This window comes from Hyaena hyaena, unplaced genomic scaffold (assembly GCF_003009895.1).
Source record: "Hyaena hyaena isolate Hyena2069 unplaced genomic scaffold, ASM300989v1 scaffold_20, whole genome shotgun sequence".
NCBI classification, from domain to species: Eukaryota; Metazoa; Chordata; class Mammalia; order Carnivora; family Hyaenidae; genus Hyaena; species Hyaena hyaena.
The window spans coordinates 678,599-704,178 of record NW_024080652.1 but is presented as its reverse complement, the minus strand read 5'-3'; the positions used below and the strand labels follow the sequence as shown (position 1 = coordinate 704,178).

At 55.4% G+C, this 25,580-nt stretch overlaps 1 protein-coding gene across 2 annotated transcripts in view; it reads left to right on the top strand.

The window, feature by feature from the left end:
• The first annotated feature begins 1,630 nt into the window (after nucleotides 1-1,630).
• The window catches only part of ADAP1 (ArfGAP with dual PH domains 1), a 49,854-nt gene continuing 25,904 nt past the window's right edge, over nucleotides 1,631-25,580 (top strand). The window contains exon 1 of one of the 2 annotated variants that reach the window (XM_039226121.1): nucleotides 1,631-1,746. In XM_039226121.1, coding sequence (XP_039082052.1) covers nucleotides 1,665-1,746 — 82 coding nt within the window. In that variant the 5' untranslated portion in view covers nucleotides 1,631-1,664. Of the gene's footprint in view, nucleotides 1,747-23,647; nucleotides 23,716-25,580 lie in introns of those variants that run through there. The other variant, XM_039226122.1, reaches the window with a different exon arrangement.

Below are 25,580 nucleotides of genomic sequence, written 5' to 3'. Positions count from 1 at the left end.
ATATATATATATATATATATATATATATATATATATATATATATATAAAGAGGGGAGTTAACTAAGAAAGTATTTTAAGGGGTTTAACCTAATGCCTGGTGCTTGGTAACTAGTCAGCAGCTGTAACTTGCTAACATCTTCCTTAAGCAACATTCTCGCTTGTGCCAGGTGGTAGAATCTGACCCTGGCACAGGGGCCCAGAGATGAAAATGCCATCTGTCCTTGTTCATGAGGCTCCAGTCTGATGAGGGAGACAGATGTGTGACCAGTTAAACCACACAGCACCACAGGACGCCTGGCTGGCTCAGTCGGTGGAGCCTGCAGCTCTTCATTTTGGGGTGATGAGTTCAGGGCACACGTTGGATGTAGAGACTACTGGAAAAAAAATAATAATAAAGCACACAGCCCCTTGGGGCCAGTGATTTAGAAATGCAAACCCAGGTGGGTTGCCACGTTCTGTGGAAAAGATGGACAAGGTTCTGGAATTTCTGGGACCCTGTGTGGGCCAGGGTGTAGGGAGGCAGGCACCGGGCAGGAAGCCTGTGCAACCGTGATGGAGGGCAAGTTCACAGGTTTGCCACAGATTTGAATGCCTTTCCCCATGTCCCGGAGGTGAGTCCGCTTGGAATGTTTGCAAAGGTGCTGGCGGTGGACTCGGGCAGGGGGTGTAGTCTGTGATTCTGAATGTCTACAAACAGATCGAGGCCCCTCAACCTGCAACTGGGTGGGCGTGTGATGCCCCGCTGAACTTGAAGCAGGATGCAGCCGTCGCAAAGGAAGGAAGTGGATCTGTATGTTCCGACTTGGGAGATAGGAAGGTTTATTAAGTGAAAATAAATCAACCAACCCCAAACCAAAGTAAAACATCAGAAGGAACAAGGACTCCCCTGGTGTTCTCACAGGCCAGGGACCGTTCTGGAAGGATGCTAAACAGTGTTTGGCTCAGAATTTCCAGGGGTGGGGGTGGAGAGAAGGTATAATTTTTCGGTCTGATAGTTTCAGTTTGCTTGTAATAGCATGCATCACTGCATCTCTAAGAAGAAAATGGAAAGAATTTGAAAAACTGCAGAGGCAGGCAGCCAAGGGGACACCTTTGTAACCTGTCCCCTCCAACTCTGCCCTCACCTGCACTCCTGGGTCTGTTGCCTCCTGACACAGAGGGACTTTATCCCATGCACGGTGACCTGCACGGTGACTTTAGACCATGCACAGGTGTCCTGTCCCTTCTGTGGCCCGAACGCCTGCTGACACCGGTGCCCCTGGCCACCTCCTCCAAGGTGGGACGCGGAGTTCGGATGGGCGTAGGCTGCGGGGAGACCTCTGGGCTGGTCCCCACGCGCGCGGGCTGGGAGCCGGGGCAGGCGCGAAAGGAGCCGCCCGCCCTCCCGCCCGCGCCGCTGGGGGCCGCCCGCGGGCCGCGCCGGCCAGAGCAGAGCGCGCCGTGCGCCCCGGGCCCCGCGCCGGCACACGCTCGGCGGCCACGGCGGCGACACGAGCGGCGGCGGAGCCGGGCCGGGCGGCAGGAATGCGGAACCGGCGCGCGGGCTGAGGCCGCCCAGGATGGCGCAGGGCCGCGGGCGGCGGGCGGCCTGCGTGGGGCGCTAGCGCGGCGGGCGGACGCTCCGGGCCCGGGCCCGGCATCGCGGGCGCGCGGCATCGCGGCCATGGCCAAGGAGCGGCGAAGGGCCGTCCTGGAGCTGCTGCAGCGGCCGGGGAACGCGCGCTGCGCCGACTGCGGCGCCCCGGGTAGGTGGGGGCCGGGCGGGCGCACCCGGGGTGGCTGCGGGGCTGGATGGGTGCTGGGCCGGGATGGGTGCGGGTCCGCTCCGGTGCGGGGCCGGGATGGGTGCGGCCTGGGGTGGGGGCCGGCCTGGATGCTAACCTCCCCCCCGGCCAAGAGGGCTGTTGCCGCGCCTGCGTGGCCCGGGGGGGGGCGCAGGCCCGGAGTGCACCTGTACCGAGCCGGACGTCGCCTCCCAGCGGCCCCGGGGCCTGCGGCTGTGTCGCCTCCCCTCCCCCCCACCCCCACCCGGCTGCGTGTCTCACTGTCACCCGCGGACCTCCGCGGCCACGTTGCGAAACCTCGGCTCAGCAGAGAAAGAGGAAATCGCGGGGCAAGCGGCTACAGGGAGAGAAAGGGCCAGCCTGCCCCCGCGGGCTTCTGTGCGTGGATGTGGGGGGTCCACCTGGCTCCCCGCCACCTAGAGGTGACGTCATGGCCCCCCAGCTTGAGCCACCATTTCGCCCGGGGATCAGCAGGGGGCAGAGGGGGAAGGACTGGCTGGGTCCTGGAGAAGCGGGTGGGAAAGGGCTCCCCCTCTCCCCACCCTGGTCCCTGGCTGCTCTGGGCAGGCGGCCAGTTCAGGTGGGGCTCGGAGGAGGGGGCAGGTGTGGCTGCTAATGAGCTCGCCCTCACCTGCACCCATGCTGCCAGCCGGCATCTCCTGGACTTTGCTTCTGGGTGGACCCTGCTCTGGGGTGATTTCCAAGGTGCCAGAGTCCTGAGGAGTCTCCCCTCCCTTCCTGGGGCTAGTTGTCCTGAGATTGACAGGAAGCAGACTGTGCCCTCAGGCCGCCAGCCAGCAGTACCTGCTCTGGAGCCTCAGCAGCAGCCCCCCCCCCCCCCCCCCGCCCCGCCTTGCTGAGGGTGGGGGTGGGGCAGGGACGGCCCCTAGAGGCTCACCTGCTCCCCACTGTGGAGGGTGGCCGCACTCAGGGGCTGTTCCCAGGCACTCCAGGGGGACCCTGGATGCTGCTGGGGTTTGTAGTCTGAGCCCCTCAGAACAAAGCTGGCACCCCACGGAGGGGCTCGAGCCCTGCCTTCGCCCTGAGACACCAGTCCAGGACATGCATCCAAAAGGGACCAGTGTTGGCTCTCTATTGCCCACCTGCTAGGCTGGGAGGGGTCCTAGCAGCCCCAGGTTTTGGGGATCTGATGTCGGCTGGGATGTTGGAGCCTGAATGTCCCAGATGGGAGGCAGCGACAGGCTTTTCTGGAAGCAGGGCAGACTGAGGTGGCTGCCCCCTCTGGCCTCCTGAGCCTGGGAGCCTCAGGGCCCACCCTGATGGTGCTCTGGGGGCAGCTGTGCATCACTACTGTGCCCTGCTCCCACTGGCTGGGCTGGCTCACCCCACTCCCTCCCCACCTCCCTCTTCCAGACCCGTATTTCCACTTGTTCAGGAAAACTGACCATGCCAGGGAAAGGTCAGATGAGGAAGGGCAGCCAGCATGTTCTCAGACTTGTGCTGGGGGCCAGGGGAGGGGTATGGCCCTGTCCTGCCTGGTCACCCTGCTTGGAAGCAGCGTCCTTGGACCCAGAGCCTCCCTCTAGCTACCTCCAGGGCCCCCAGCCTGGTAGGTGGGAGAGGGGGCTTCCTTGGCCTGCAGGGGCTCCCTCACTTCCAGTGGGCAGTGCCTTGCCCAGTCCACCCGCTCGGCCAGCATCCACCCCGAGGCAGGCACGTGGGGCTCTGGAGTGGTCGATGCTTGCAAGCCCAGCTCTCCCTGGCACTGGGCCAAGCCAGTGGTCTTTCAGAATGGGCCCATGACACCGGCATCTTGCCTAATCTGTCTGGCACGGTGGAGCCCATTTCACAGCTGGGGAAACTGAGGCCTTGGAAACTTGAGCCGCCATGGGGGACACAGTGCTTCAAAGGCAGAGCAAATCTCTTTTTAAAAAAATTTTTTTAAAAATATTTTATATATTTCTGAGAGAGAGGGTGAGAGAGAGAGAGAGAAAGAGCGTGAACAGGGGAGGATCAGAGAGAGGGAGATACAGAATCTGAAACAGGCTCCAGGCTCTGAGCTGTCAGCACAGGGCCTGACGCAGGGCTCGAACCCACAAACCGTGAGATCATGACCTGAGCTGAAGTCATACGCTCAACCGACTGAGCCACCCAGATACCCCCCACTTTAAAAAAATTTTTTTTTTAATGAGAGCAGATCTCTTGATGCTGTAGCCCTGCCCCCTTTCGTGGCCTTCTCCCTTGCTCCAGGGGTGTCGGGGATGAGGCCTGCTGCCCTGTCCCCTCCCTCATGACCTCCATGGAATGCCCACCCACGGTCCCTGCTGCTTGGATGAAGCCTCCTCGTCTGTCCAGGTTCTGTGCCGCTGTGGGATGCTGCTGGGGCCCCCAAGTCTGCCATAGTTCAGATGGGCGGCTGGGGGCCATTCTGTGGTGACATGGACTGGCTCATGGCTACTCTGACCCCAGCCAGGAGGGGCCCTGAGGCATGGGCCCTGGGCAGCAGGACATCGGGGCAGGCCCAGGCCGCCTCTCCTGCCCGGCCTGGAGGGCCTTGAAGTAGATTTGGGCAGACCTGGCCAGCTGGCCATGTGAGGGCTCCTGGGAGGAGGGGGTACCTGTAGCCCCCACAAGACCTGCTCCCAGACCCTTTCTCCCTGTCATCTGTCCTGGCAGCGGGCTCCCCGCCTTTGAACATGGGACCTGGCCCACAGCCTCCTCAAGAAGCGCTTCTTGTGACAGGCCTAGGGGAGGAGGCGTGTTTGACCCCCGTCCTCTCCAAAGCCCAGGTGGGGTCTCCATCTGGGGGGTTGGGCAGGGCAGGGGGACCTGAGTGTCCTCCAAGCTGCCTGCCTCTGTGAGACAGGTTCGAACCTCGGGTCCGATGACCTGGAGGGACTTGGGCGGGGGATGGGGTGGGGACAACCTTGTCCCCGTTACCCTCCTCGTTTGCTGCTGGCTTTGGACTCTGTGTTTGCTAAGCCCTGCCCTGCACCAGGTGCCCACCAGCTGGCACGTACCCTGTTCACTTATTCCCCCTGCCTGTGAGCTGCCTGCATGGCCCCAGCTCACCTGGTCTGCCCAGTCCCGGGGGTGCAGGGGAGGGTCTGGGCTTTCTCATCTGCTGCTCTCCATCCGTCAGGACAGTGCCTGGGACAGGCTATTTCCCCCTTCTTTCTTTTTTTAAAAATTTTTTAAAACATTTTTTCATTTTTGAGAGACCAAGAGAGAGAACACGAGCAGGGGAGGAGCAGAGAAAGAGGGAGACGCAGAATCTGAAGCATCTCCAGGCTCCGAGCTGTCAGCACAGAGCCTGACACGGGGCTCGAACCCATCAACTGTGAGATCATGGCCTGAGTCAAACTTGGACTAACTGAGCCACCCAGGCACCCCCCCTTCTTTTCATTGTGTTAAAATAGGGGCACCTGCGTGGTTCAGTCCGTTAAACATTTGACTTTTGATTTCAGCTCAGGTTATGATCCCAGGGTCGTGGGATTGAGCCCCGAGTTGGGTTCTGTGCAGAGCACAGAGGCTGCTTGGGATTCTCTCTGCCCCTCCTCCTCACACTCTTTCTCTCTCTCAATATAAATTAATAAACATTAAAGAAACTTTTAATATTGTGTTAAAACACACATAACATAAAACTAAAGTCTTAACTGCTTTTATGTGTAAGGTGCAGGGGCAGATACCACATTCACATTGCCAAGCAGCCATGACCCCCATCTGTTTCCAGAACTTTCCATCTCCCCACACTGAGAAGACTCTGTCCCCACTAAACACTCACTGCCCTGCCCCCTGCGCCGGCCACGCCATCTACGTGCCTGTGAGCCTGACGACACTGGGACCTATGAGTGGGTCCCTCCTGCGTTGGTCTTGTGTCTGGCCTGTTTCACAGAGTAGCGCGTCCTCAAGGCTCAACTGTGTGTAGCAACATTGCAGGATTTCCTTCCTGTTTGGAGCTGAGATGGAACTCCCATACAGCTTTCAATTAGTTTCCGGTGTCCGGCGTAGTGATCAGATACTGTGTGTGTTGTGACCAGATCCCCAAAGTAGTTAACATCTGTCACCACACGGTCACAGCTTTCCTCGTGTGTGGAGAGCACTTAAGGCCTTAGCACCTTGCACCTGTGGAGCTGGGACCTACTGACTACAGTCCCCATGCTGTGCCTTATGTCCCCGGGTCTAATTCTCTTATACCTGGAAGTTTGTGCCTCTGCCCATTTCTCCCATCTCACTGGCAACCACCCCCCTGTCTTCTGTATCTGAGTCTGGACTTTTTTCCTTAGATTTCACATAGAGGATTTGTCGTCTTCTATGTGGTTTCTTTCATTTAACATCTTGCCCTCAAGGTTCATCCATGTTGTCGCAAACGGCAGGGTTTTCCTTTTTTTATTGGCAGAGTAATATTCCACTGTGTCTGTGAGCACATTTTCTGTGTCTACTCGTCCGTCAGAGGAAATTTACCTGTTTCCGTGTCTTGTCCTTGGTGAATAATGCTGCTGTGAATGTGTGGGGTAGATACCGTTCTGTGTTAGTGGTTTCTCTCCTTCGGGTAAATACACAGAAGTGGGGTTGCTGGATCTTACAGTACTTCTATTTTTAAGTTTTTGAGGAACCTCGGTACTGCCTTCCACAGTGTCTGCACCAGTCTTCATTCCCAGCAGGGGTGCACCAGGTTCCCTTTTCTGCACATCCTCACCAACCCTTGTTCCTTCTGGCCTGTGGTCGGTAGCCATTCCGGCAGGTGGGATGTGGCATCTCACTGTGGTCCTGATATGCAGTTCCCTGATGCTAAGTGATTAAAAAATTGTTTTTTATATTTATTTATTTTTGAACAAGCGAGAGAGAGAGCGCTAACTGACGAGCCCCCCGGGTGCCCTGATGAGGAGCGATGTTGAGCACCTTTTCCTGTGCCTGTTGTTGTCTGGGTGTCTTCTTTGGAGAAATGTCTAGTTTTTTTTTGATTGTTGGGAGTTTTTATTTTTTGTTTAGCTGTTGAGTCGTACGAGTTCTTTATGTATTTTGGACACTAGCCCCCTGTCAGAGACAGGATTTGCAAATATTTTCTCCCATTCCACAGGTGGCCTTTGCATTCTGTGGATGGTGTCCTGTGTCGGGCAGAAGCTTTGCAGGCGGGTGCCTGCCCACGGCTTTATTTTTGCTTTTGTTGCCTTTGCCTTTGACATTAAATTAAAAAAAAAAATCATCAGCAAGACCGATGTCCAGAAGCTTGTGTTTCCTTCTAGGCATTTCATGGTTTCAGGTCTTGCATTCAAGTCTTCAATCCGTGTTGCGTTGATCTGCTCACGTGCGGGGAGCCAGCAGGCCGGGCCCTTCCGCGGCGGCTTCAGTTTTCCCCGCACCAGTTATTGAAGAGACCGCCCTTCCGCCATCGTATGCTCTTGTCTCCTTTATTACAAGTTAGTTGAGCGTGTGTGTGTGGGCTTATTTTGGGGTTTCTGTTCCACGGACCCGTGTGTCTGTGTTTGTGCCAGCACCACCGTAGTCTGGCCACTGTAGCTGTGTAACAGAGTTTGAAATCGGGAAGCATGAAACGAGCAACTCTGTTCTCCTTTCCCAGAATTGCTTGGCTGTTCGGGGCCTTGTGTGATTCCATACAAATTTTAGGACTGTTTGCTCTATTTCTGTGAAACATGCCATCGGGATTTGGTAGGGATTGCGCTGAATTGTAGATTGTTTTGGGAAGTACGAACATCCTGACAGTATTAGTTCTTCTTGTCATGGGCACGGACTATCTTTCCGTTTATTTGTGTTGTCTTCGGCTTATTTCTTTAAGATTGTTTTGTTTTTTTCCTTTACTGTTTATTTCTGAGAAAGAGTCAGAATGAGTGGGGGAGGGGTAGAGAGAGGCAGAGAGAGAGGGAGACACAGAATCCGAAGCAGGTTCCAGGCTCTGAGCTGTCAGCACAGAGCCCGCCGCAGGGTTCAAATGAACCATGAGATCATGACTTGAGCCGAAGTCAGATGCTTAACTGACTGAGCCCCCCGGGTGTGCCAAGATTGGTTTTTTAAATGTTTATTTATTTATTTTTGAGATAGAGAGTGTGAGCAGGAGAGGGGCAGAGATAGAGGGAGACAGAAAATCCCAAGCAGGCTCCACGCCGTCAGCATAGACTGACTCGGGGTTTGAACTCACGAGTGCTGAGGTTACCACCTGATGCAAAACCAGCAGTTGGACATTTAACCAACTGAGCCCCCTGGGCGCCCCTTTCTTTAAGGTGTTCTGGTGTTCAGCGTACGGGTCTTTCACCTCCTTGATTAAGTTTATTCTTAAGCGTTTTATTCTTTTTGATGCATTCGTCAGAAGGATTTTTGTCTTAATTTCTCTTTCTGACGGTCTGTTATTACTGTGTAGAAACACAGCTGGTTTCTGTACATTGATTTTGTGTCATGTCATTTCACTGAATTCATTTATCAGTTCTAGTGTGTGTGTGTGTGTGTGTGTGTGTGTGTGTGTGTAGCTCCAGGGTCCCCTCTCCATGACGTGTCATTTGCAAATAGTGACAGTTCCCCTGCTTCCCGTCGGTTGAGATGCCCTGTGCCTCCTCGCCTCGTTGCTCTGGCCGCTTCTCCCAGGCGCCTGTGGGATAACATGGAGAGACTGGGCTTCCTTGTCTCATTCCCAATCTTCGAGGAAGAGCTCTCAGCTTCTCCCTGTTGAGTGTGATGTGAGCTGTGAGCTTGTCACATGTGGCCTTCAGCGTGTCGAGGTATGTCCCCTCTGTCCCCACTTTGTTGAGGATGGCTATTGTAAACCAGTGGTGAATTTTGTCAAACGCTTTTTCTGCATCTATTGAAATCATCATACGATTTTAATCCTTGATTTTGCGCATGCCGTGTGTCACATTAATTGATTTGCAGATGTCAAATTGATTTTTTTTAAGGCAATGCAAGTTTATTGAACACATGAGCAGCGGACAGGACAGCGAAGGAGACTGTTGCTTGAATCGATTTCTTTCTTTTAAAAAAAATTTTTTTTAACATTTAATTTTTACTGAGAGACAGAGACTGAGCGCGAGCAGGGGAGGGGCAGAGAGAGAGGGAGACACAGACTCCGAAGCAGATACAGGCTCTGAGCTGTCAGCACGGAGCCCGATGGGGGCCTTGAACTCACAAACCACAAGGTCACGACCTGAGCTGAAGTTGAATGCTTAATCGACTGAGCCACCCAGGTGCCCCTTGAGTCGATTTCTTGATCCAAACCTGCATCCTTGGAATAAATCCCACTCTGTTAGGGTGTGTGACCCTTTCAGTGTGTTGTTGAATTCGGTCTGCAGATGCGTTATCGAGGGCTTCTGCATCTGCATTCATCGGCGTTACTGGCCTATGACTTTCTTTTCTTGGGGCGTCCGTGTCTGGTTCTGGCATCAGGGAACTGCTGACCTCATCCGGGGAGTTTGGAAGTGCCCCCTCATCTTCTAGTTTTTGGTATGAATTGGTGTTATTTCTTCCTGTTTTTTTTTTTTTTTTTAATATTTTTATTTATTTCTAGGAGAGAGAGAGAGAGACAGCGTGAGCAGGGGAGGGTCAGAGAGAGAGGGAGACACAGACTCTGAAACAGGCTCCAGTCTCTGTGCTGGCAGTCAGCACAGAGCCCGACACGTGGCTCGAGCCCACGAACCGCGAGACCATGACCCAAGCGAAAGTCGGACGCCTAACCGACTAAGCCACCCAGGCGCCCCTGGTGTTATTTCTTCTTTAAATGCAGGTAGAATTCACCAGCGAGGCCATCTTTTGTTGAAAGGTCTCTGATTCTAGATTCAGCCTCCTTGCTAGTAATCCATGTGTTCAGATTTTCTGCTTTTTCACAATTCCGTCTTGGTGGGTTGTGCACTCCTGCGGGTTTATTGGTTTGCTGTTGGCGTGTGATTATCCGCAATAGTCTCTGCAGTCCCATGTGCCTGTGCCATTGGCAGAGTGTCTCCTCTTTTGTTTCGGATTTTTTTGAGTCCCCGCTTTCTCTCTCTCTCTCTCTCCCTCTCCTTTTTTCTTGTTGAGTCCGGCTAAAGGTTTGCCAGGTTTGTTTCTATTTTCAAAAAACAAACAAACAAAAAAACGGCTGTAAGTTTTATTGACTTTTCTGTTGTCTTTTTCATCTGTTTCATTTGTTTCTGCTCTTTGTCATTTCCTTCCTTATACTATCTTTGGGCTTCGTTTATTCTTCTTTTTCTGGTTCCTTGAGGTGTGGAGTTAGGTAGCTTATGAAATGTATCTCTTGTTCCTTCTTAGAAAAAATTTTTTAATGTTTGTTTATTTTCGAGAGAGAGCATGAGCAGGGGAGGGGAGAGAGAGAGGGAGACACAGAATCTGAAGCAGCTCCAGGCTCTGAGCTGTCAGCACAGAGCCCAACGCAGGGCTCGAGATTATGACTTGAGCTGAAGTTGGACATTTAACCAACTGAGCCACGCAGGCGCCCCAGGTCTCTCTTGTTTCTTTTTTTTTTTTTTTAATATTTTTTATTTATTTCTAGGAGAGAGAGAGAGAGAGAGAGCGTGAGCAGAGGAGGGTCAGAGAGAGAGGGAGTCACAGACTGAAACAGGCTCCAGGCTCCGAGCTGGCATTCAGCACAGAGCCCGATGCAGGGCTCGAACCCACGAACCGCGAGATCATGACCTAAGCGAAAGTCGGACGCTTAACCGACTAAGCCACCCAGGCGCCCCTCTCTTGTTTCTTGAGGTAGCCGTTCATCTCCGCGACCTTCCCTCTTAGAACTGCTTGTGTTGCCTTCTCTAGGTCTCGGTATGGGGTACTCCATTGTCATTTGTCCCCATTATCTTTGATCCCTCCCTTGGTCCACTGGCTGTTGAATGGTAGTTTACTCTCCACGTGTGAGGGAACTTTCCATTGTCCTGTAATTGAGTTCTCTGGTCACACCCTGTGGTCAGAAGGTGCTTGATGACAAGCTTCCAGTCTTCCTGAATTTACTAACACCTGTTGAGTGGCCGAACGGGCGACGTATGGCCTTAGGTTTATGTCCTTGATCCATTTTGAGTTAATTTTTATGTGTGGTTGGGTGAGGATCCGACTTTGTTCTTACTCTGTTGCCTGCGTCGATCTGGGCTTCCCAGAGCCCCTTGTTGAAGGTCTTGTTTCCCCAGTGAATGGTCTCTGCATTCTTGTCAAAAGTCATCACTTGACCATGTATGTAGTTTGTTTCCTGGCTCTATCCCAGGTCTGTGCATCTGTTCTTCATGCCAATACCACGCTGATTTGATTACGGTGGCTTTATATTAGTTTTTGAAACAATGAGGTGTGAGTCCTCCTATTTTGTCTTTTTTCAGGATAGTTTTGGCTCCTCAGGGTCCCTTGAAATTCCATATGAATTTTAGGATGGGTTTTCATTTCTGCAAAATGTGTTATTCGGGATTTTGATAGGGATTGAATGGAGTCCATAGATTTGCTTTGGGGAATATGGAATTTTGATGGTTTCAAGTCTTTCAGTCCATGATGAGGAGTGTATTTCCACGTATTTATGTCTCTAATTTCTTCCCATGATGTTTTATAGTTGTCATCCTACAAGTCTTTATCTACTTGGTTATTTCTTAAGTATTTTATTGTTTTTGATGTTATTGTAAGTTAACTTTTTCTTGCAGTTACCCTTCAGATTGCTATTGTGTGTACAAAGGTGACCTTCCGGGGCGCCCGGCTGGCTCACTGGTTGATGGCAGACTTTGCCTCAGGTCATGATCTCGTGTTTCATGAATTTGAGCCCCGCGACGGGCTCAGTGCTGTCCATGTGGAGCCACTTTGGATTCTCCGTCCCCCCCACCTCGCTGCCCCTCCCCTGCTGGTGCTCTCTTTCTTTCTCAAAAATGAATAAACATTTCTTAAGAATTAAAAAAAATAAATAGGGGCGCCTGTCTCTCCTCTCTGTCCCTACCCACTTGTGCTTGCTCTCTCTCAAAATAAATAAAAAAATTTTTTTTTTTTTTTTTTTTTTAAATTTTTTTTTTTAATGTTTTATTTATTTCTAGGAGAGAGAGAGAGACAACGTGGGCAGGGGGGGGGCAGAGAGAGAAGGAGCCACAGACTGAAACAGGCTCCAGGCTCCGAGCCGGCAGCCAGCACAGGGCCCGACGCGGGGCCCGAACCCACGAACCGCGAGATCATGACCTAAGCGAAAGTCGGACGCTTAACCGACTAAGCCACCCAGGCGCCCCAATAAAAAAATTTTTTTAATTAAAAAATTAATACATAAAAATAAACGTGCAGCTGATTTTCGTGCGCTGACTCTGTATCCACTGCTTTGCTGGAGCCACTCGCTCCAGCAGCTATTTGGTGTGGTCCTTGGCATTTTCTGCAGAAGCCCATGTCCTCTGCAAACGTGATTTTGCTTCCTCCTTTCCACCGTGGGTGCCTTTTCCTTCTCTCTCTCACCTGGTTGCCCTGGCCAGAATTTCTAGTACGGAATGGAATGGAGGTGGTGAGGACATCCTCACGAGTCTGTGCTCGAGGACAAGCTCTCAGTCTCTCACCCCTACGTATTACGTTTCCCCACCCCTGCGTGGGTCTTCCAGAGACGGCAGGGACCGTGTGGAGGTCGTTCCTTCTGTTCCTGCTTGTCGAGCACGTCCCAGCCCTCTTTTGTGTACATTCTGTGGCTCTGCGTTGTGGTTGCCATGGCGATTACATTTTGCATCCTAAATTTATAACCTTCTGGACTGAATTCATAGTAGCTGAGCATCAGCGAAGCACAGAGGCTGCTCCTCCACGTGGCCTGGGCCACACCCCGTGGCTGTATGTGCCACGGTCTTACCTCTCCATACACCGTGCACCCTGAGGCATAATTAATCATTCTTCTATTTGTATTTATGTGTTTATTTAAAAAATTTTAAGGTCCTCTCTACACCCAGTGCAGAACACAAACTCATGACCCCGAGATCAAGAGTCACGTGCTGTAGGGGCGCCTCAGTGGCTCAGTTGGTTAAGTGTCTGACTCTTGACTTTGGCTCAGATCATGATCTGGAGGTCGAAGATTATGCTCCTGTCCCCTCCCACCTGGGGGCATTTCCCACCGTCATTTCCTCAGATTGTGTCTCCCCCTTTCTGCCTCCCCCCCATTGCTTGACCCCCAGGTTCTTCTTCTGTGGCTCTGGTCTTTCCGTGTGGCCACACTGCTAACCTCAGTGTTTCTGCCTTTGTTCCTACTCTTGTTTGTACGTCCTTTTCTCGACTTTCTCCACACATTCCATTGGCTCCTCGAGCACATTTAAAACTGTTTGTTTGGTTTTTTTTTAATTTAAAAAAATTTGTTTCTGAGAGAGAGAGAGAGAGAGACAACATGAGCAGGGGAGGGTCAAAGAGAGAGAGACACAAAATCTGAAGCAGGCTCCAGACTCTGAGCTGTCATCACAGAGCCCGACGCAGGGCTCGAACCCACGAACCGTGAGATCATGACCTGAGCTGGAGTTGGATCCTGAACTGACTGAGCTACCCAGGCGCCCCTAAAACTGGTTTTTAAGGTCTGTGTAATTTACCTGCCACAGAATCTTTGTCAGGGACTCATTTTGTTCATCTTTTCCTTAGAACGGGCCGTGTGTGTCTCTGTGTTTCCTGACAGTTGCTGTTGGAGATTTGAACTAATGACGTGGGAGCTTGGAAATTGTGCTCCCCTCTTCCCGGGGTTTCGTCATTGTTTTAGTTTAGTTATTTACTTATTGTTTTATTTGATTGTCTTTTTGACTGATTGATTGATTGTTGTTAGATGTCTGCCAAGGATCAGCCTGAAGGGTAAACTCAGTACCTTCCCGGGTCTTTTCTCGGCTTTTCTCTGGTGATTGTGGTCACTTTAAACTTGTTCTCATCTCTACAGGTGTTGTGAATACGCTGGTCCACAATGTCTGCCTTCCATGGGGCAGGGGGTGCTGGGCCTTTAAGTCCTTGGAAGTCACTTGAGCTGGGGGAGTGGCCGCCCCCCTCCTGGTTAGAGGCAGTCATCATGTGCAGGATGGGGTCCTGTTGCCCGCCTGGCCCCTGCACGCTGCACAGCCACCTGCCCGGGGCCAGGGGTCCAGAGGGGTCGCTGCTCCTGTGTTCAGAGCTGACCTTGACCCCAACGGACCACAGTTTCCCATCCAAGCCTTCCCCTGGTCTAGAACATTCAGCTCCCCGGACACAGGCTTTGGGGGAGGGGTGGGCTCTATGTGACATGACCAAGGGCAGGCGGCTGGGCTGTGAGGGGAGGGCCAGTGATGGACCAGCGGCCCTGGAGGTAGGGCAGGTGCTGAGGTGCCCAGTGTGGGTTCCTGGCAGCAGCCAAGGTCAGGTTTGGTTCCGGCGTCCAGCAAGGTCTGGGGCTCACCGAGCATGAGGATGGCACCGGAACAGGATGTGAGGAAAGGTGAGTAAGAAGATGGGGCACCCACCAGGACTGGGATTTTCCAGCATTGTCCACAGAAGAGGGGAGATGGCTTCCCCGGAAAGTGGGTGGGCCCGGCAGGGGTTAGAAGGAGAAGCAGGGAGGCCAGTGTGTCTGGAGCAGAGGGCGGGCCATGAGCTCGCCGGTGACACAGTGCATGCGGGGCCTTGTGCTGGCTGTCGGCTGACAGAGGCAGGGAGGTCTGTTGGGGGGCTTTGGAGTTCTCCAGACAAGAGGAGGCTTGGTCTAGGGTGCTGGCAGGGGTGCGGTGGGAAGTGGTCAGATTCTGCTTATGTCCTGAAACTTGGGGACCAGGGTGTGGTGTACACGGGGCATGGGGCGCAGGACAGGGAGAGGCGAGGACACTCCAAGTTTGAGCCAAGGCCAAAGGGAGAAGGGTGGAGACCAGGAGCTGGCATCAGGATTGAGAAGTTGCCACATTCAGGGGGTGGAGATGTGAGCTTGAGGCGGGGGAGCATTCTGGAGAAGCGGCTGGAGGTGGAACCCCCGCCCCCCGGAGGTGTATACTTTGTTCCATTTCTGTGTTTCTCTTTACTGAGGGGAAATTCATGTAAACAGAACTGACCCTTAAAGGCGAACAGCCCAGTGACATTTAGAATATTCCTCGTGTGGCACGGCCACCACCTCCATTTGGCGCCAGAGTCTGGTTTTATAACTGGGAGACCAGACGGGGTGCCGGGAGGGCTCAGAAGCCTGGCGGTGGGTGGGCCGGCCACATGCTGCCCCGTCCAGGAAGGACTCGGCTTAGCACCTTGGAGGCCAGAGGTGTCTGCAACAGGTGTTTGGTGAATGGCAGGGATGGAGGCTGGAAGGTACTGTGGGGCCAGGAGAGGGACTCTGCAGTCCTGTAGCACCGATGAAGGGGGTGCCCGGGAGAGGGAAGGGAATGTGCCCGAAGGAGGCCTCTGGGCCAGGCAGGCCGGGAGGGTCAGGAGGGAAGGCCAGTTCCTCTGCAGGGTGGGGAGCAGAGCCAGGGCACGATGCGAGCCTCCCTCCTTCAGGTGCCACAGATGCCCCCTGAGCGCCGCTGTGTAGGTGGCCCTTCCTGGGTGGAGGGGTCTGAGTTGTGCCAAGGCAAAGCCGCTGCTCCCCTGGAGCTTAGATTCTGGTGGGGGGAGCAGAGGTTTTGACAGTGGAAAGGCTGTGGGGGAGGGGCCACCAGTGCCCTCCCCCACCCGAGCTCCTGGGCCTCAGTGTGGCAAGGGCAGAGTTCTCTGGAGCCGGGCCACCAGGCTGTGCTAGCCCCATGGTTCCAGACGTTACCGGCTCAGCCCGGCTCAGCCCCAGGATGTGTCTCACCTGCCCAGGTGCCTCACCTCTGCTCCCGGAAATGGTAAGGGGCTGAGTCACCTCCAGACTCCCTGGGAAAAGGCAGAGTGGAATCAGATGGAGGCAGGGGAGGGGAGGGGAGGAGGAGGAGGAAGGGGTCATTGGAGGCAGCTGGGAAGAAGCTGGTGGCCTGGGGTGGCCTGATGTGCCCACAGCCCTGATGTCCTGGGTTGGGGGCAGGGATAGAGCTGCAGGGTCAGGCCCAGTCCCCCTCTGCCCCCCCCATTCCTCCTGTCCCTTGCCCTCCTCTGTCCCCCCTGTGTCCCCCTCTGCCCCCCTGCCCTCCTCTATCCCCCTCTACCCTTCTACCCTCCTCTATCCCCTCTGTGCCCCCCTCTGTCCCCTTCTGCCCACCGTGTCCCTCTCTGCCCCCTCTGTTCTCCTGTGGCCCCCTCTGCCCCCTCTCTGCTGCTCCTCATGTCGCCCCCTGTCCCCCTACTCCCTTATGCCCTCCTCTGTCCCCCTCTGTCCCCCTCTGCCCCCCCATGTCCCCCTCTGCCCCCCCATGTCCCCCTCTGCCCTCCTTGCCCCCCCGCCTCCTGCTGCCCCCTATCCCCCCACCCCCCTGCCCCCTTCTGCTCCCTTCTGCCTCCCTCTGCCTCCTTTTGCCCCCCTCTGCCCCCCTTGCCTCTCTCTGCCCCCTGTCCTCCTGCCCCCCTTACCCCTCCTGCCCCCCGTTGCCCCCCCACTCCCCTCTGCCTTCCCATGTCCCCCTCTGCCCCCCTCTGCCCCTTCTTCTCTTACTGTAGGCCTCCATCCACCCCACCCAGACCAGCCCCTGCCTCGTGCTCTGTGCAGGGATGCAGCCCTGCGGGCTCACTCCAGACCGCTGGTCAGGGAAGTCCTGATCCCTGGTGCCTGAAGAGAAGAGTGGGGCAGGCTCTGGACCGCTGTCTGTCTGGTTCTGAGGAGGGGACGCAGCCTGAGCAGATCCTGGGGGTAGGGTGTGGGGCCCTCCTGGGGTCAGGGGTTTTGCTGCTGGGATACCCCAGCCAGCTGCCCTCCCACCCTGGAGGGGCTCTGAGCTTAGGAATGTGACATGTAGACCTCCCACCCCTGATGCCTCTCTTGGGGGGGTGCGTGCGCAGGCGGGAGGGCCTGATGGGGGAGGGGGGGGCGCGTGCACAGGCGGGCAGACCTGGCTGTGCTCTAACAGCCTGAGAAGGAAGCCCACAGGTGCAGCCCTGCCACTTGGAGAGCTGAGGTGTCAGCCCCATCCCTCCTCCCTTGGGGACCTCCTGCCAGCCCCATCCAGCTGTTCCTGTCCCTCCACGTGCCCATAGGCCTTACTCTTGAGGTCCTGGCCTGCAGGGGAGGGGGGCTGGGAGTCCAGAGAGTTTCCGGCTCCAGGAAAAGGAGGAGCACTTGACGAGGAGTTACTACATCACCCTGTGTCCTGCAGGGGTGCTGGTCCTGGGGCGACATGGGGGCACCAGTGTGGGGCCCTCTGTTCTGGTGGTTTCAGGGGCTCATTGTGGGGGCTCCCTCTCCTGCAGCCCAGGAGCCTTAAAGCGTTGCTGAGAGTCACCTCCAGAACTCTCCTTTCAGGGTCAGGATCCTTCTTTAAAATAAGAGCTCCTGACTGAAAAGCCGCCCCAGGCCCCAGGCCGGCGTTCAAGGCATGTGCTGCTGGGACAGGCCCCTCCAGCATCACTGAGCCCTGGCCTGAGGGCAGCAGGACTGAGTCCCCTGCTGGCCCCAGGGGGAGGCGGGAGCCCCACCTCAACCCTGGTGGTACACTCGCCGGGGCTGCTGTGAGCCTACTGTGTGCAGGGTGGCCTCTGAGTGGCACCAGCCACCATCCTGTGTGATCACAGGTGACATCTGAGCCGAGTCTTTGCGGCACTCACACAGAATGCTGTGGAACTAGTAGCCTGAGGCTTCGGCTGGGGGGGTGGCCGCACTCTGCACCTCGGGGCAAAGCGCCCCTCTTGCTGGATTAAGCCCTGCTGCAGACACTGCCGGCCTTGGGAGACGTGCGCCAGCTCCCCGCCTCCCCTGCGGCCCAGTCCCCCTCCACCACCACCCCCTCCATCCCAGGAGGGAGGCCAGAAGGGTGGTGGGCAGTTTGCCACCTCCAGGGAGGGTGGAGAACAGACCCGCTGGGTGGGAGTCCCAGCCCCACCCAGCCTATGCCCGTCATGAGGTCCCGAGCCCCTGGGGCCCCATCATAAGAGTGTTGAGAGGCCCGAGGGGTCCCTGCACCTCTCCCTCCTCTTCTGCCCCTAGGAGGGTCAGAACCTAAATGTGAAGTCAGCCTTCTAGTGACTGTGGCCCTGGCCACATGGCCCCGCTGGGAGAGACCGCCCCCCAGGACCCCTATCCCTCTCCCCTGCCTGGCCCTGCAGCCTGTGCTGCTTCCCATGCTCTTGGCACCTGCCTGTGCTAAACAGGTTCGGCTGGGCTCTGGGAGATGGGTGCTGGCCTGTTGTAGCTCTGCCGCTGTGTGACCTCTGGTGAGTGTGCAGCCCTCTCTGGGCTCCATTTGCCTTGTTCTATAGAAGTGGACTACTAGCAGGATCAGCTTGGACAGTGCTGTGGGACCAGCTAGATCTTTAGCCCCCAGGGAGTGTGATGAGGGTTAGTGGCCCCACCACAGGTGGACGGGATGGCCAGCACATTCCTCCCTCCTGCCCCAAGGCCAGGCCCCTGGATGGGCCCACGTGGCCCCTGGGCGCCAGCTGGACAGAGGCTCTGGGAGAGGGAGGGGGCATTTCCTAGAGAAAGCAGGTTCTGCTCCGTAGAGCAGGGCGCACCTGGGGTGAGAGGCCCTGGTTTCTCTGCTTCTTTGCTCTCTGGGGTCATGGACACCTCTACTTTCCTAAGTTCACCACTACCGAGGCCTGAGTTACACACAATAAAGCGCGCCCCCTCACCCCCCAGAGTGCCAGGGAGCTGGGAGGCCAGCCTGGAGGAGTGCTGCCCTGGCCCCAGGGCTCCCGCGTCCTTCCTGGATGCTGCACCAGGCCATCCACCTCACTTGTGCTCGGTGCCACCCGCACGTCATCACTGGTGGGCGCCTTTCCCTTTGCCTCTTGCTCTGATGGAGTTGTTTCCGTTTTACTGAGTTTTGATGGTCCTTTATGTACTTTGGACACAAGTCCTCCACACAATCTGCAAAATGTCCCTGGTGCAGCCGGCCTTGACCAGTGTCGTTGAAAGAGCCGATCTTATTAAAAATTCTGATGAAGCTAAACTCAGTCATCTATTTAACTTTTCAGTTTTCTGTGGCTAACAAGGCTTTGCCTAACCCAAGGTCCCCAAGACCTCTTGTGTCAGCTTCTACAGGTTTATCTGGGTGATACTGTCAGCACCATGATGTGTTCCCAGTGACTTTTCCTACGTGACAGGAGGTGGTGGTCAAGCTTAGTGTGTTTGCAGATGATCCTGGCACCACATGCTGAGAGACTATTCTTTCACCACTAAGTTGCCTTTACACCGTTTCGGTGATGTGTGTGGGCCTATTTCTGGGCTCTCTATTCTGTTCCATTGACCAATTTGTCTGTTTCTATACCACGCTGCCCTGATAACTATAACTTGACAATAAATTCTGAAACCAAGTAGTCTCAGTACTCTATTTCTGTCCTTTTTCAAAGTTGTTTTGGCTACTCATTTGCACATGAATTTTAGAATCAGTTTTTAATATATATTATAAAATCCTGCTGGAATTCTCATTGGGGTCGTTAAATCTATAGATTAATTTAGAGAGAATTTTCACCTTCATGATATGGAGTCTCCCAGTGCATGAAAGCGCACCTAGCAGTGCATACTTACGTGGTCTGTGACCAGCCCCACAACATTCATAATGTTCAGTGTTGTGTTTTGTGTATCTTTTATCATATTTACCCCTAGGTATTTCATTTTTTTAATGTTATTGCAAATGGTGTTTTTAACTTTTTGTTGTAGTAAAATGCATAAAACATAAAACTTACTGTTTTACCCTCTTTTAAGTATAGATTAGTTGCATTTAAAATCTTCACATTGTCGGGGTGTCTGGGTGTCTCTTCAGTTAAACATCTGACTCTTGATTTCACTTGCGTCATGATCCCAGAGTTGTGGGTTCGAGCCCTGCATTGGCCAGCTTAAGGTTCTCTCTCTCAAATAAATAAATTAATTAAGGGGTGCCTGGGTGGCTCAGTCAGTTGAGCATCCGACTTTGGCTCAGGTCATGATTTCAGGGTTCATAAGTTCTAGTCCCCCATTGGGCTCACTGCTATCTGTGCAGAACCTGCTTCAGATCCTCTGTTCCCCCTCCCCTCTGCCCCTCCCACTCACACTCTCTCTCTCAAAAATAAATCCTTACAATAAAGTAGAAAAATAAGCTAGTTAAAAAAACATTCACAAACGGGGCGCCTGGGTGGCTTAGTCGGTTAAGCGTCCGACTTTCGCTTAGGTCATGATCTCACGGTTCGTGGGTTCGAGCCCCGCATCAGGCTCTGTGCTGACTGCCAGCTCAGAGCCTGGAGCCTTTTTCAGATTCTGTTTCTCCCTCTCTCTCTGACCCTCCCCTGCTCACGCTGTCTCTCTCTCTCTCCTAGAAATAAATAAAAAATATTAAAAAAAAAAACCAAAAAACATTCACATTGCTGTACAAAAATCTCTAGAATGTAAAAGGTATTTTTATTTTTATAAGTTTATTTATTAATCTCTACACCCAACATGGGGCTCAAACTCATGACCCTGATATCAAGAGTCACGTGTACTTCTGACTGAGCCAACCAGTAGATGGTATTTTCAAATGTTTAGTTTCCAACTGCTTGTTGCTGATATAGATGAACATAATTGATTTTTGTATATTTATCTTATATCTTGCAACTTTATTAGTTCTAGTAGTGTTGTTGAAGCATCCGCCATATTTTCTACACTGATAATCATGTTGGGTCTGGATGAAAGAGGTTTTCTTCCTTCCTTTCCAACCGGGAAGCTGTTTCTTTCTTTTATTGCCTTATTGCACAGACTGGAATCTCCAGCTCAGTTTTGAATTAGAAGTAATTAGAACAGACATTCCTGTCTTGGTCCTGATTTTAGGGGAAGCATTCAGTCTTCTTGTGTTAGCTGTGATGTCAGCTGTAGATATTTCACAGATGCCGTGTAGCAAGTTAGGAAAGCTCCACTCTATTCCTAGGTTTCTGAGTATTTTTATCAGGAGGTTACATTTTGTCGCGTGTTTCTGAGTCTGTTGAGGTTTTTTTAACCTGTAAATATGGTGAATGACATTGATTGATTTTGTTAAGACAGCTTTGCATTCCTGACATAAATCCCTTCTGGTCGTGGTTTGTATCTTCTTTGTATATTGCCAGGTATGCAGACCTTCTTGTGGACATGTTTGCATTGCACTTTGGTAAGTAACTGGGAGTGGAACTGCTGCTTTACAGGAAAGAAAAGTTTAATTCCGTGAGCGACTGCCAAACCGTTTTCCGAAAGTGGGCTGAGCCTACTTGCCCTCCTGCTGGTGACGTGAGAGGGTACCAGCCCCCTGCACCCTTGTCACACGACCAGTGATGTGTGAGGGTACCGGCCCCCTGCACCCTTGTCATGCGGCAGTATTGTCTTACATCGTAGCCTTCCTGGCGGATGCAGAGGCCAGGCTACCATGTGTCAGGATGGAGGATGGCTCAGTTTCAGGATTTGCACACAAGTCGGTGCAGGCCGTGAGGAGAGAGGCCTGGGCTACGGTGCACCCTTAGAGCAGACGTCACCGAGTGGTGACGAGTGGGCGTCTCTCCCGCACCCAGTGACTCTCCCAGGTGGGCCCATGTTACAGGTGTCTGTTCAGTCCCATCTTATAGATGAGAAAGGCAAGGCCGGGAGGGAGGGCTGCCGGCGCTCCGGGCACAGCTGCTGACCGAGTGGCTGGGAAGGTTTCTGGAGAAGCAGGGCCCATTGCTAAGCTGAGACTCTCCATTTCCTGGGACCTGGCTGGTCCTGCCACTTGTTCTCCGGGACAGCGTTTCACTGCAAGCCACAAGCCCTGCCCCCACAGCCACATTCCTCCCCCCTGCGGCCCCTGTGCTCTGCATGCTCCCCACCTGCATGGCGCGTCCTGGCGGGTGTTGGTCAGAGAGGTGTGGACTTGGCCTTGGCTCTCTCTTGGAAGTGGGGACTCCGCACCTGAGGGTTTGGTCGCTCATTCATCATGAGCTCTTGAGCCCTGGATTTGGGCAGCTCTGTACTGGGTCTTGGGGGCTGAGACCTGTGTCTTTGAGAGGAGGCTCCGTCAGTCGGGGGCCCATCGGCGTAACAGCCCACATCTCAGACACGAGGCTTGTGGTTCGTCGCTTGCTTATGACACGGTGCTTTGCAGGGGTGCCAGGTCCCAGCTCTCCGGGCTCTCTGCTGGACAGAGCCTCAGGGGCCCAGGCTCCTCCCCCTTGAGCCTCCGCCCCTCCCCCCATCTCAGAGTTCCCCTCTCCCCGCCCCCCACACCCAAGGATGGAGACACGGAGCACCACAGGCAGGTGGTGGCTGTCAGCCAGGCCCAGAGGGACGTGGGTCCATCTGATCACGTTCCACGGGCCAGAACCCTGGCTACCCTGCGCTGTGACCCTGGGATGGGGAGGAGAAGCAGATGCTGGTGAGCCCGGTGGGCAGGGGGCAGGGGGGCACTACCATCTGAACAGGACACATCAGGACAAGCCGTGTGGCCTGGACGTGTGTCCTGCGTGAGACCCGCCACTAACTGAGCACCTACGGCCACTGTACCCAGTGTCCGTTGCACAGGCTGGAAACTGACCCACAGCAGGTCAGTAACGTGCCTTGGGATGCACAGCTGGGAAGGGTGGGAGGGAGAGACTAGCCCATCCGGCTGGGGGACTCTTCTCAGCTCTGGAGAGAGTGTGACTCGGGGGGGGGGGTCTCCCTGGTGAGCAGAGGCCCAGGGCGTTCTCCCAAGTACGTGTGTGTCAGGGAGCCCAGGCTCCGGGTCTGGCTTTGGGAGAAAGCCCACCGGCCCGCGTTCCCGGCTCCCGGATGCTGGGAGGGGCCCTCCTGCCAGGCTGCAGCACCAGGGGACCCAGCCCTGCTGGCGGCCAAGTCTGTGGCCCATGTGGACCTTCCCTGCTCACATTTTCTCCTGCCAGAGAAGTTCCTCATTTCCTGGTGGGGCAGCATTTTCAAAAAGAGGGAGCGACTCCTGGGGCCCATGGAGGGTGGGTGTGTCCAGGAGGGCCCCCAGCACAGGGGTGCATGGGGAGGGGGCTGGCAGGGGCTTATGTGTGCACCCTGCAGTGCCAGGCAAGTCCCCGAGGGCACTCGGAGAATAGGGGGCAGAGGTAAATGTGGGTTCGTGCAGAGCCAAGGACCCTTCCCCTGTTCTCTATGTGCCATCTGTGTCCCCGTGTTCCCATGAAAACTTGGGTCGTGTGTGGTGGTCTCCTGTCTGTGTGCTGCCAAGAGCCCTTGGGCTGGAGGTGGGTCTGTGGCTCTCTGACCCCAACTCCCGGCCCCCAGGGAGGCACACACCAGTGGCCTCTCCCCACCCGAGCTCTCACTGCCCACTCTCCGAGGTCCCTGACAGACATGGCCTGCCTGCTTCATGGCCCCGGTGCATTGGAGGCCAGGGCTCTGGCCGCAACCAGGCCGCGCCCCTGGGTCAGTGCTCAGGGCAGCAGAGGTGGTGGCCTGTCCCGTGGTGTCCCCTGAGCCATCACCCTGGGGCAGTGGAAGGGAGGGCAGTGTAGATATCTGGGTACCTAATGTGGGTGCGGGCTGGGCTGGTGGGAGGGGGCTCATGGCAGGTCAGGAGCCTGACCCCTTCCCATCTGGGGTCCCGACAGCACATGAGAAACAGGAAAGGAACTAAATGTCAGGACTGGCAGATGCTGTGAAGAACCCAGAAGGGCATCATGATGGGGACGCATGGCGGTCCCTCCAGCTGGTGGTTGGCAGGGGGGGGCCTGTGAGGGTGACATTTGCCCTGAGGTGTGGAGAGAACAGGGCGGGCCAGGCGCGGGGACCACAGCGATGCAGGGGGAGGAGCCCAGGGAGGTGGGGAAAAGTCCCCTGCGGGTTCCAAGCAGAAAGCCAGTGACGTTCTGATTTCCGGGGTGGCTGGCAGGCTGTGGGTGGAGCAGGCAGAGGGGCCCCGGGGGAGCGGGTAGGGGAATGGATTGAAGGGACGTGTGGCAGGAGGGCTGGGCCGGCCTGCCTGCTCCTCTGCTCCCAGCTCTTCAGAGGGAGACAGGCTCCCAGAGCCAAGACTCAGGCCTCCGGCTCTCTGGGCCATGCCCCTCGCTGTCCAGGTCTGGAGCTGCCCCCGGGACAGGGAGGAGGCAGGGGGCTGGGGCTCCTGGTGGTCTCCACGCTGGCCAGGAGCCTGCATCTATGCGTGGGGTCACTTCCCTGTCCCCTATTGGCCCAGACCCACCAGAATCATGTCCTGCACCAGCCACCCCCACCCCGTAAGCACCTATGGGAACTGGCCACCCAGTCGCCATAGGAGACAAGGGCTTGGAGGATCCGACCCCTCGAACAGCCTGCCTGTGGGGCTGGGCGCAGGGCCCTAGGGATGACGTGGCTGTTTTTCTCCTGAAACTTCTCTATTCTGGGCGCCGCTTAGAAGCAACCTGCCTCCCTGACCTCTACTTCCTCTGCTAGAGCCTAGAGCAAGTCACACACCCTGCACGCAACGTGGGGACGGGACGGGACAGGGACGCTGCGAGCTTGGCTGTTAGGTTTGGAAAGTAGCAAGGCCTGTGGCCACCAGATTGGTGCTATTTGTCCCTGTGTTCAACCGCCACCTGTGTCCCTCTCGGGTCCTGCTGCAGGCCAGCACTCGTCTCCCCAGACAGGCAGGGAAGGGTGCCAGGGCCCAAGGCGTGGCCCACTGCCCTCGGGAGGCTGGAGTCCAGGCGGGAGTCGGGCACCCCAGGGCCCCGGACACTAGAGGTGCCTGCTACCCCTGCACAGCCCCACACCCACACCCGCCTGCTTGCACATCTGTGCACACACACCAGCTCTCACATGCGTGCACAGCCACAGCTGCCCCCCCATAAGTGCACACACCAGCTCTCACACACTCTGCACACACACACCTGCCTGCTCACACACGTGCACACACACCAGCTCTCACACACTCAGTGCACACCCACACCTGACCACTCACATATGTGTGCACACCCACCAGGTCTCACATGCATGCACACCCACCAGCTCTTACACACTGAGTATACACACCTACACCTGCCTGCTCGCACATGTGCACACATGCCAGCTCTCACACATGTACACACCTACATCTGCACACACATGCGTGCACACATAGCACAGCTCTCACACAGTGCACACCCACACCTGCCTAGGCACACACAGCAGCTCTTGCACGCTCACACGTGCATACCAACACCCGCCCACTCACACACGTGTGCACACACACCAGTTCTCACACATGCACACCCCCTGAAAACACACTCAGCACAGAGCTGCGGGTCTGTGGTCAGGCCTGTGGTGTCTGAGGGGCTCTGGCCCTGCTGGCATCTTGACTTGAACTGGCTGGACCCAGAAGCTTCACTTACAAGTGAAGGTGTTTCAGAGGCTGCCGCCCCTTCCGAGACCCAGCTCTGAGGCCCATCCTTCCAGCGCCTGGCCCCGACGTCCGGTTACTGGGCTGGGGCGTGCACGGCAGGAAGAACAATCCTGGAGGTGCCATCAGAGCCCCATGTGAGCAGGTGCCATGTCCCACCACGCTCTTGCTGTGGCTCTGCATGGAAGATGGCAGACCTACGGAAAAGTGGACCCGCGGCCCCGATCAGGTTGAGCAGTCATCAGCATTCTGCACGTTGCTGCGTCCACACTCACACGCACGTTTCCTGTTGCACTGAGCGAGACGTCGGGGTGTGTGTGAGTGCATGGGCACGTGGCCAAGCCAGTTTCCCTGTCGTGCCCAGCACACTTGGCGCCGATCCAGTGTCATCGTTGGGCTGTCTCCGCAGCCGTGGCTTGTCCGCTCAGGCGTCTGTGGGGCCAGGACTTCGGGGGCAGAACTGCTCACCTGTGGCTGGCGGCAGGGACCCCACATGGGGCACACAGAGCCCTGGGGCTCTCCTGTTGCATGGATGGAGAGACTGAGGCCACAGAGGGGCCTGGCCGAGCTCCATCCCCTGAGGGT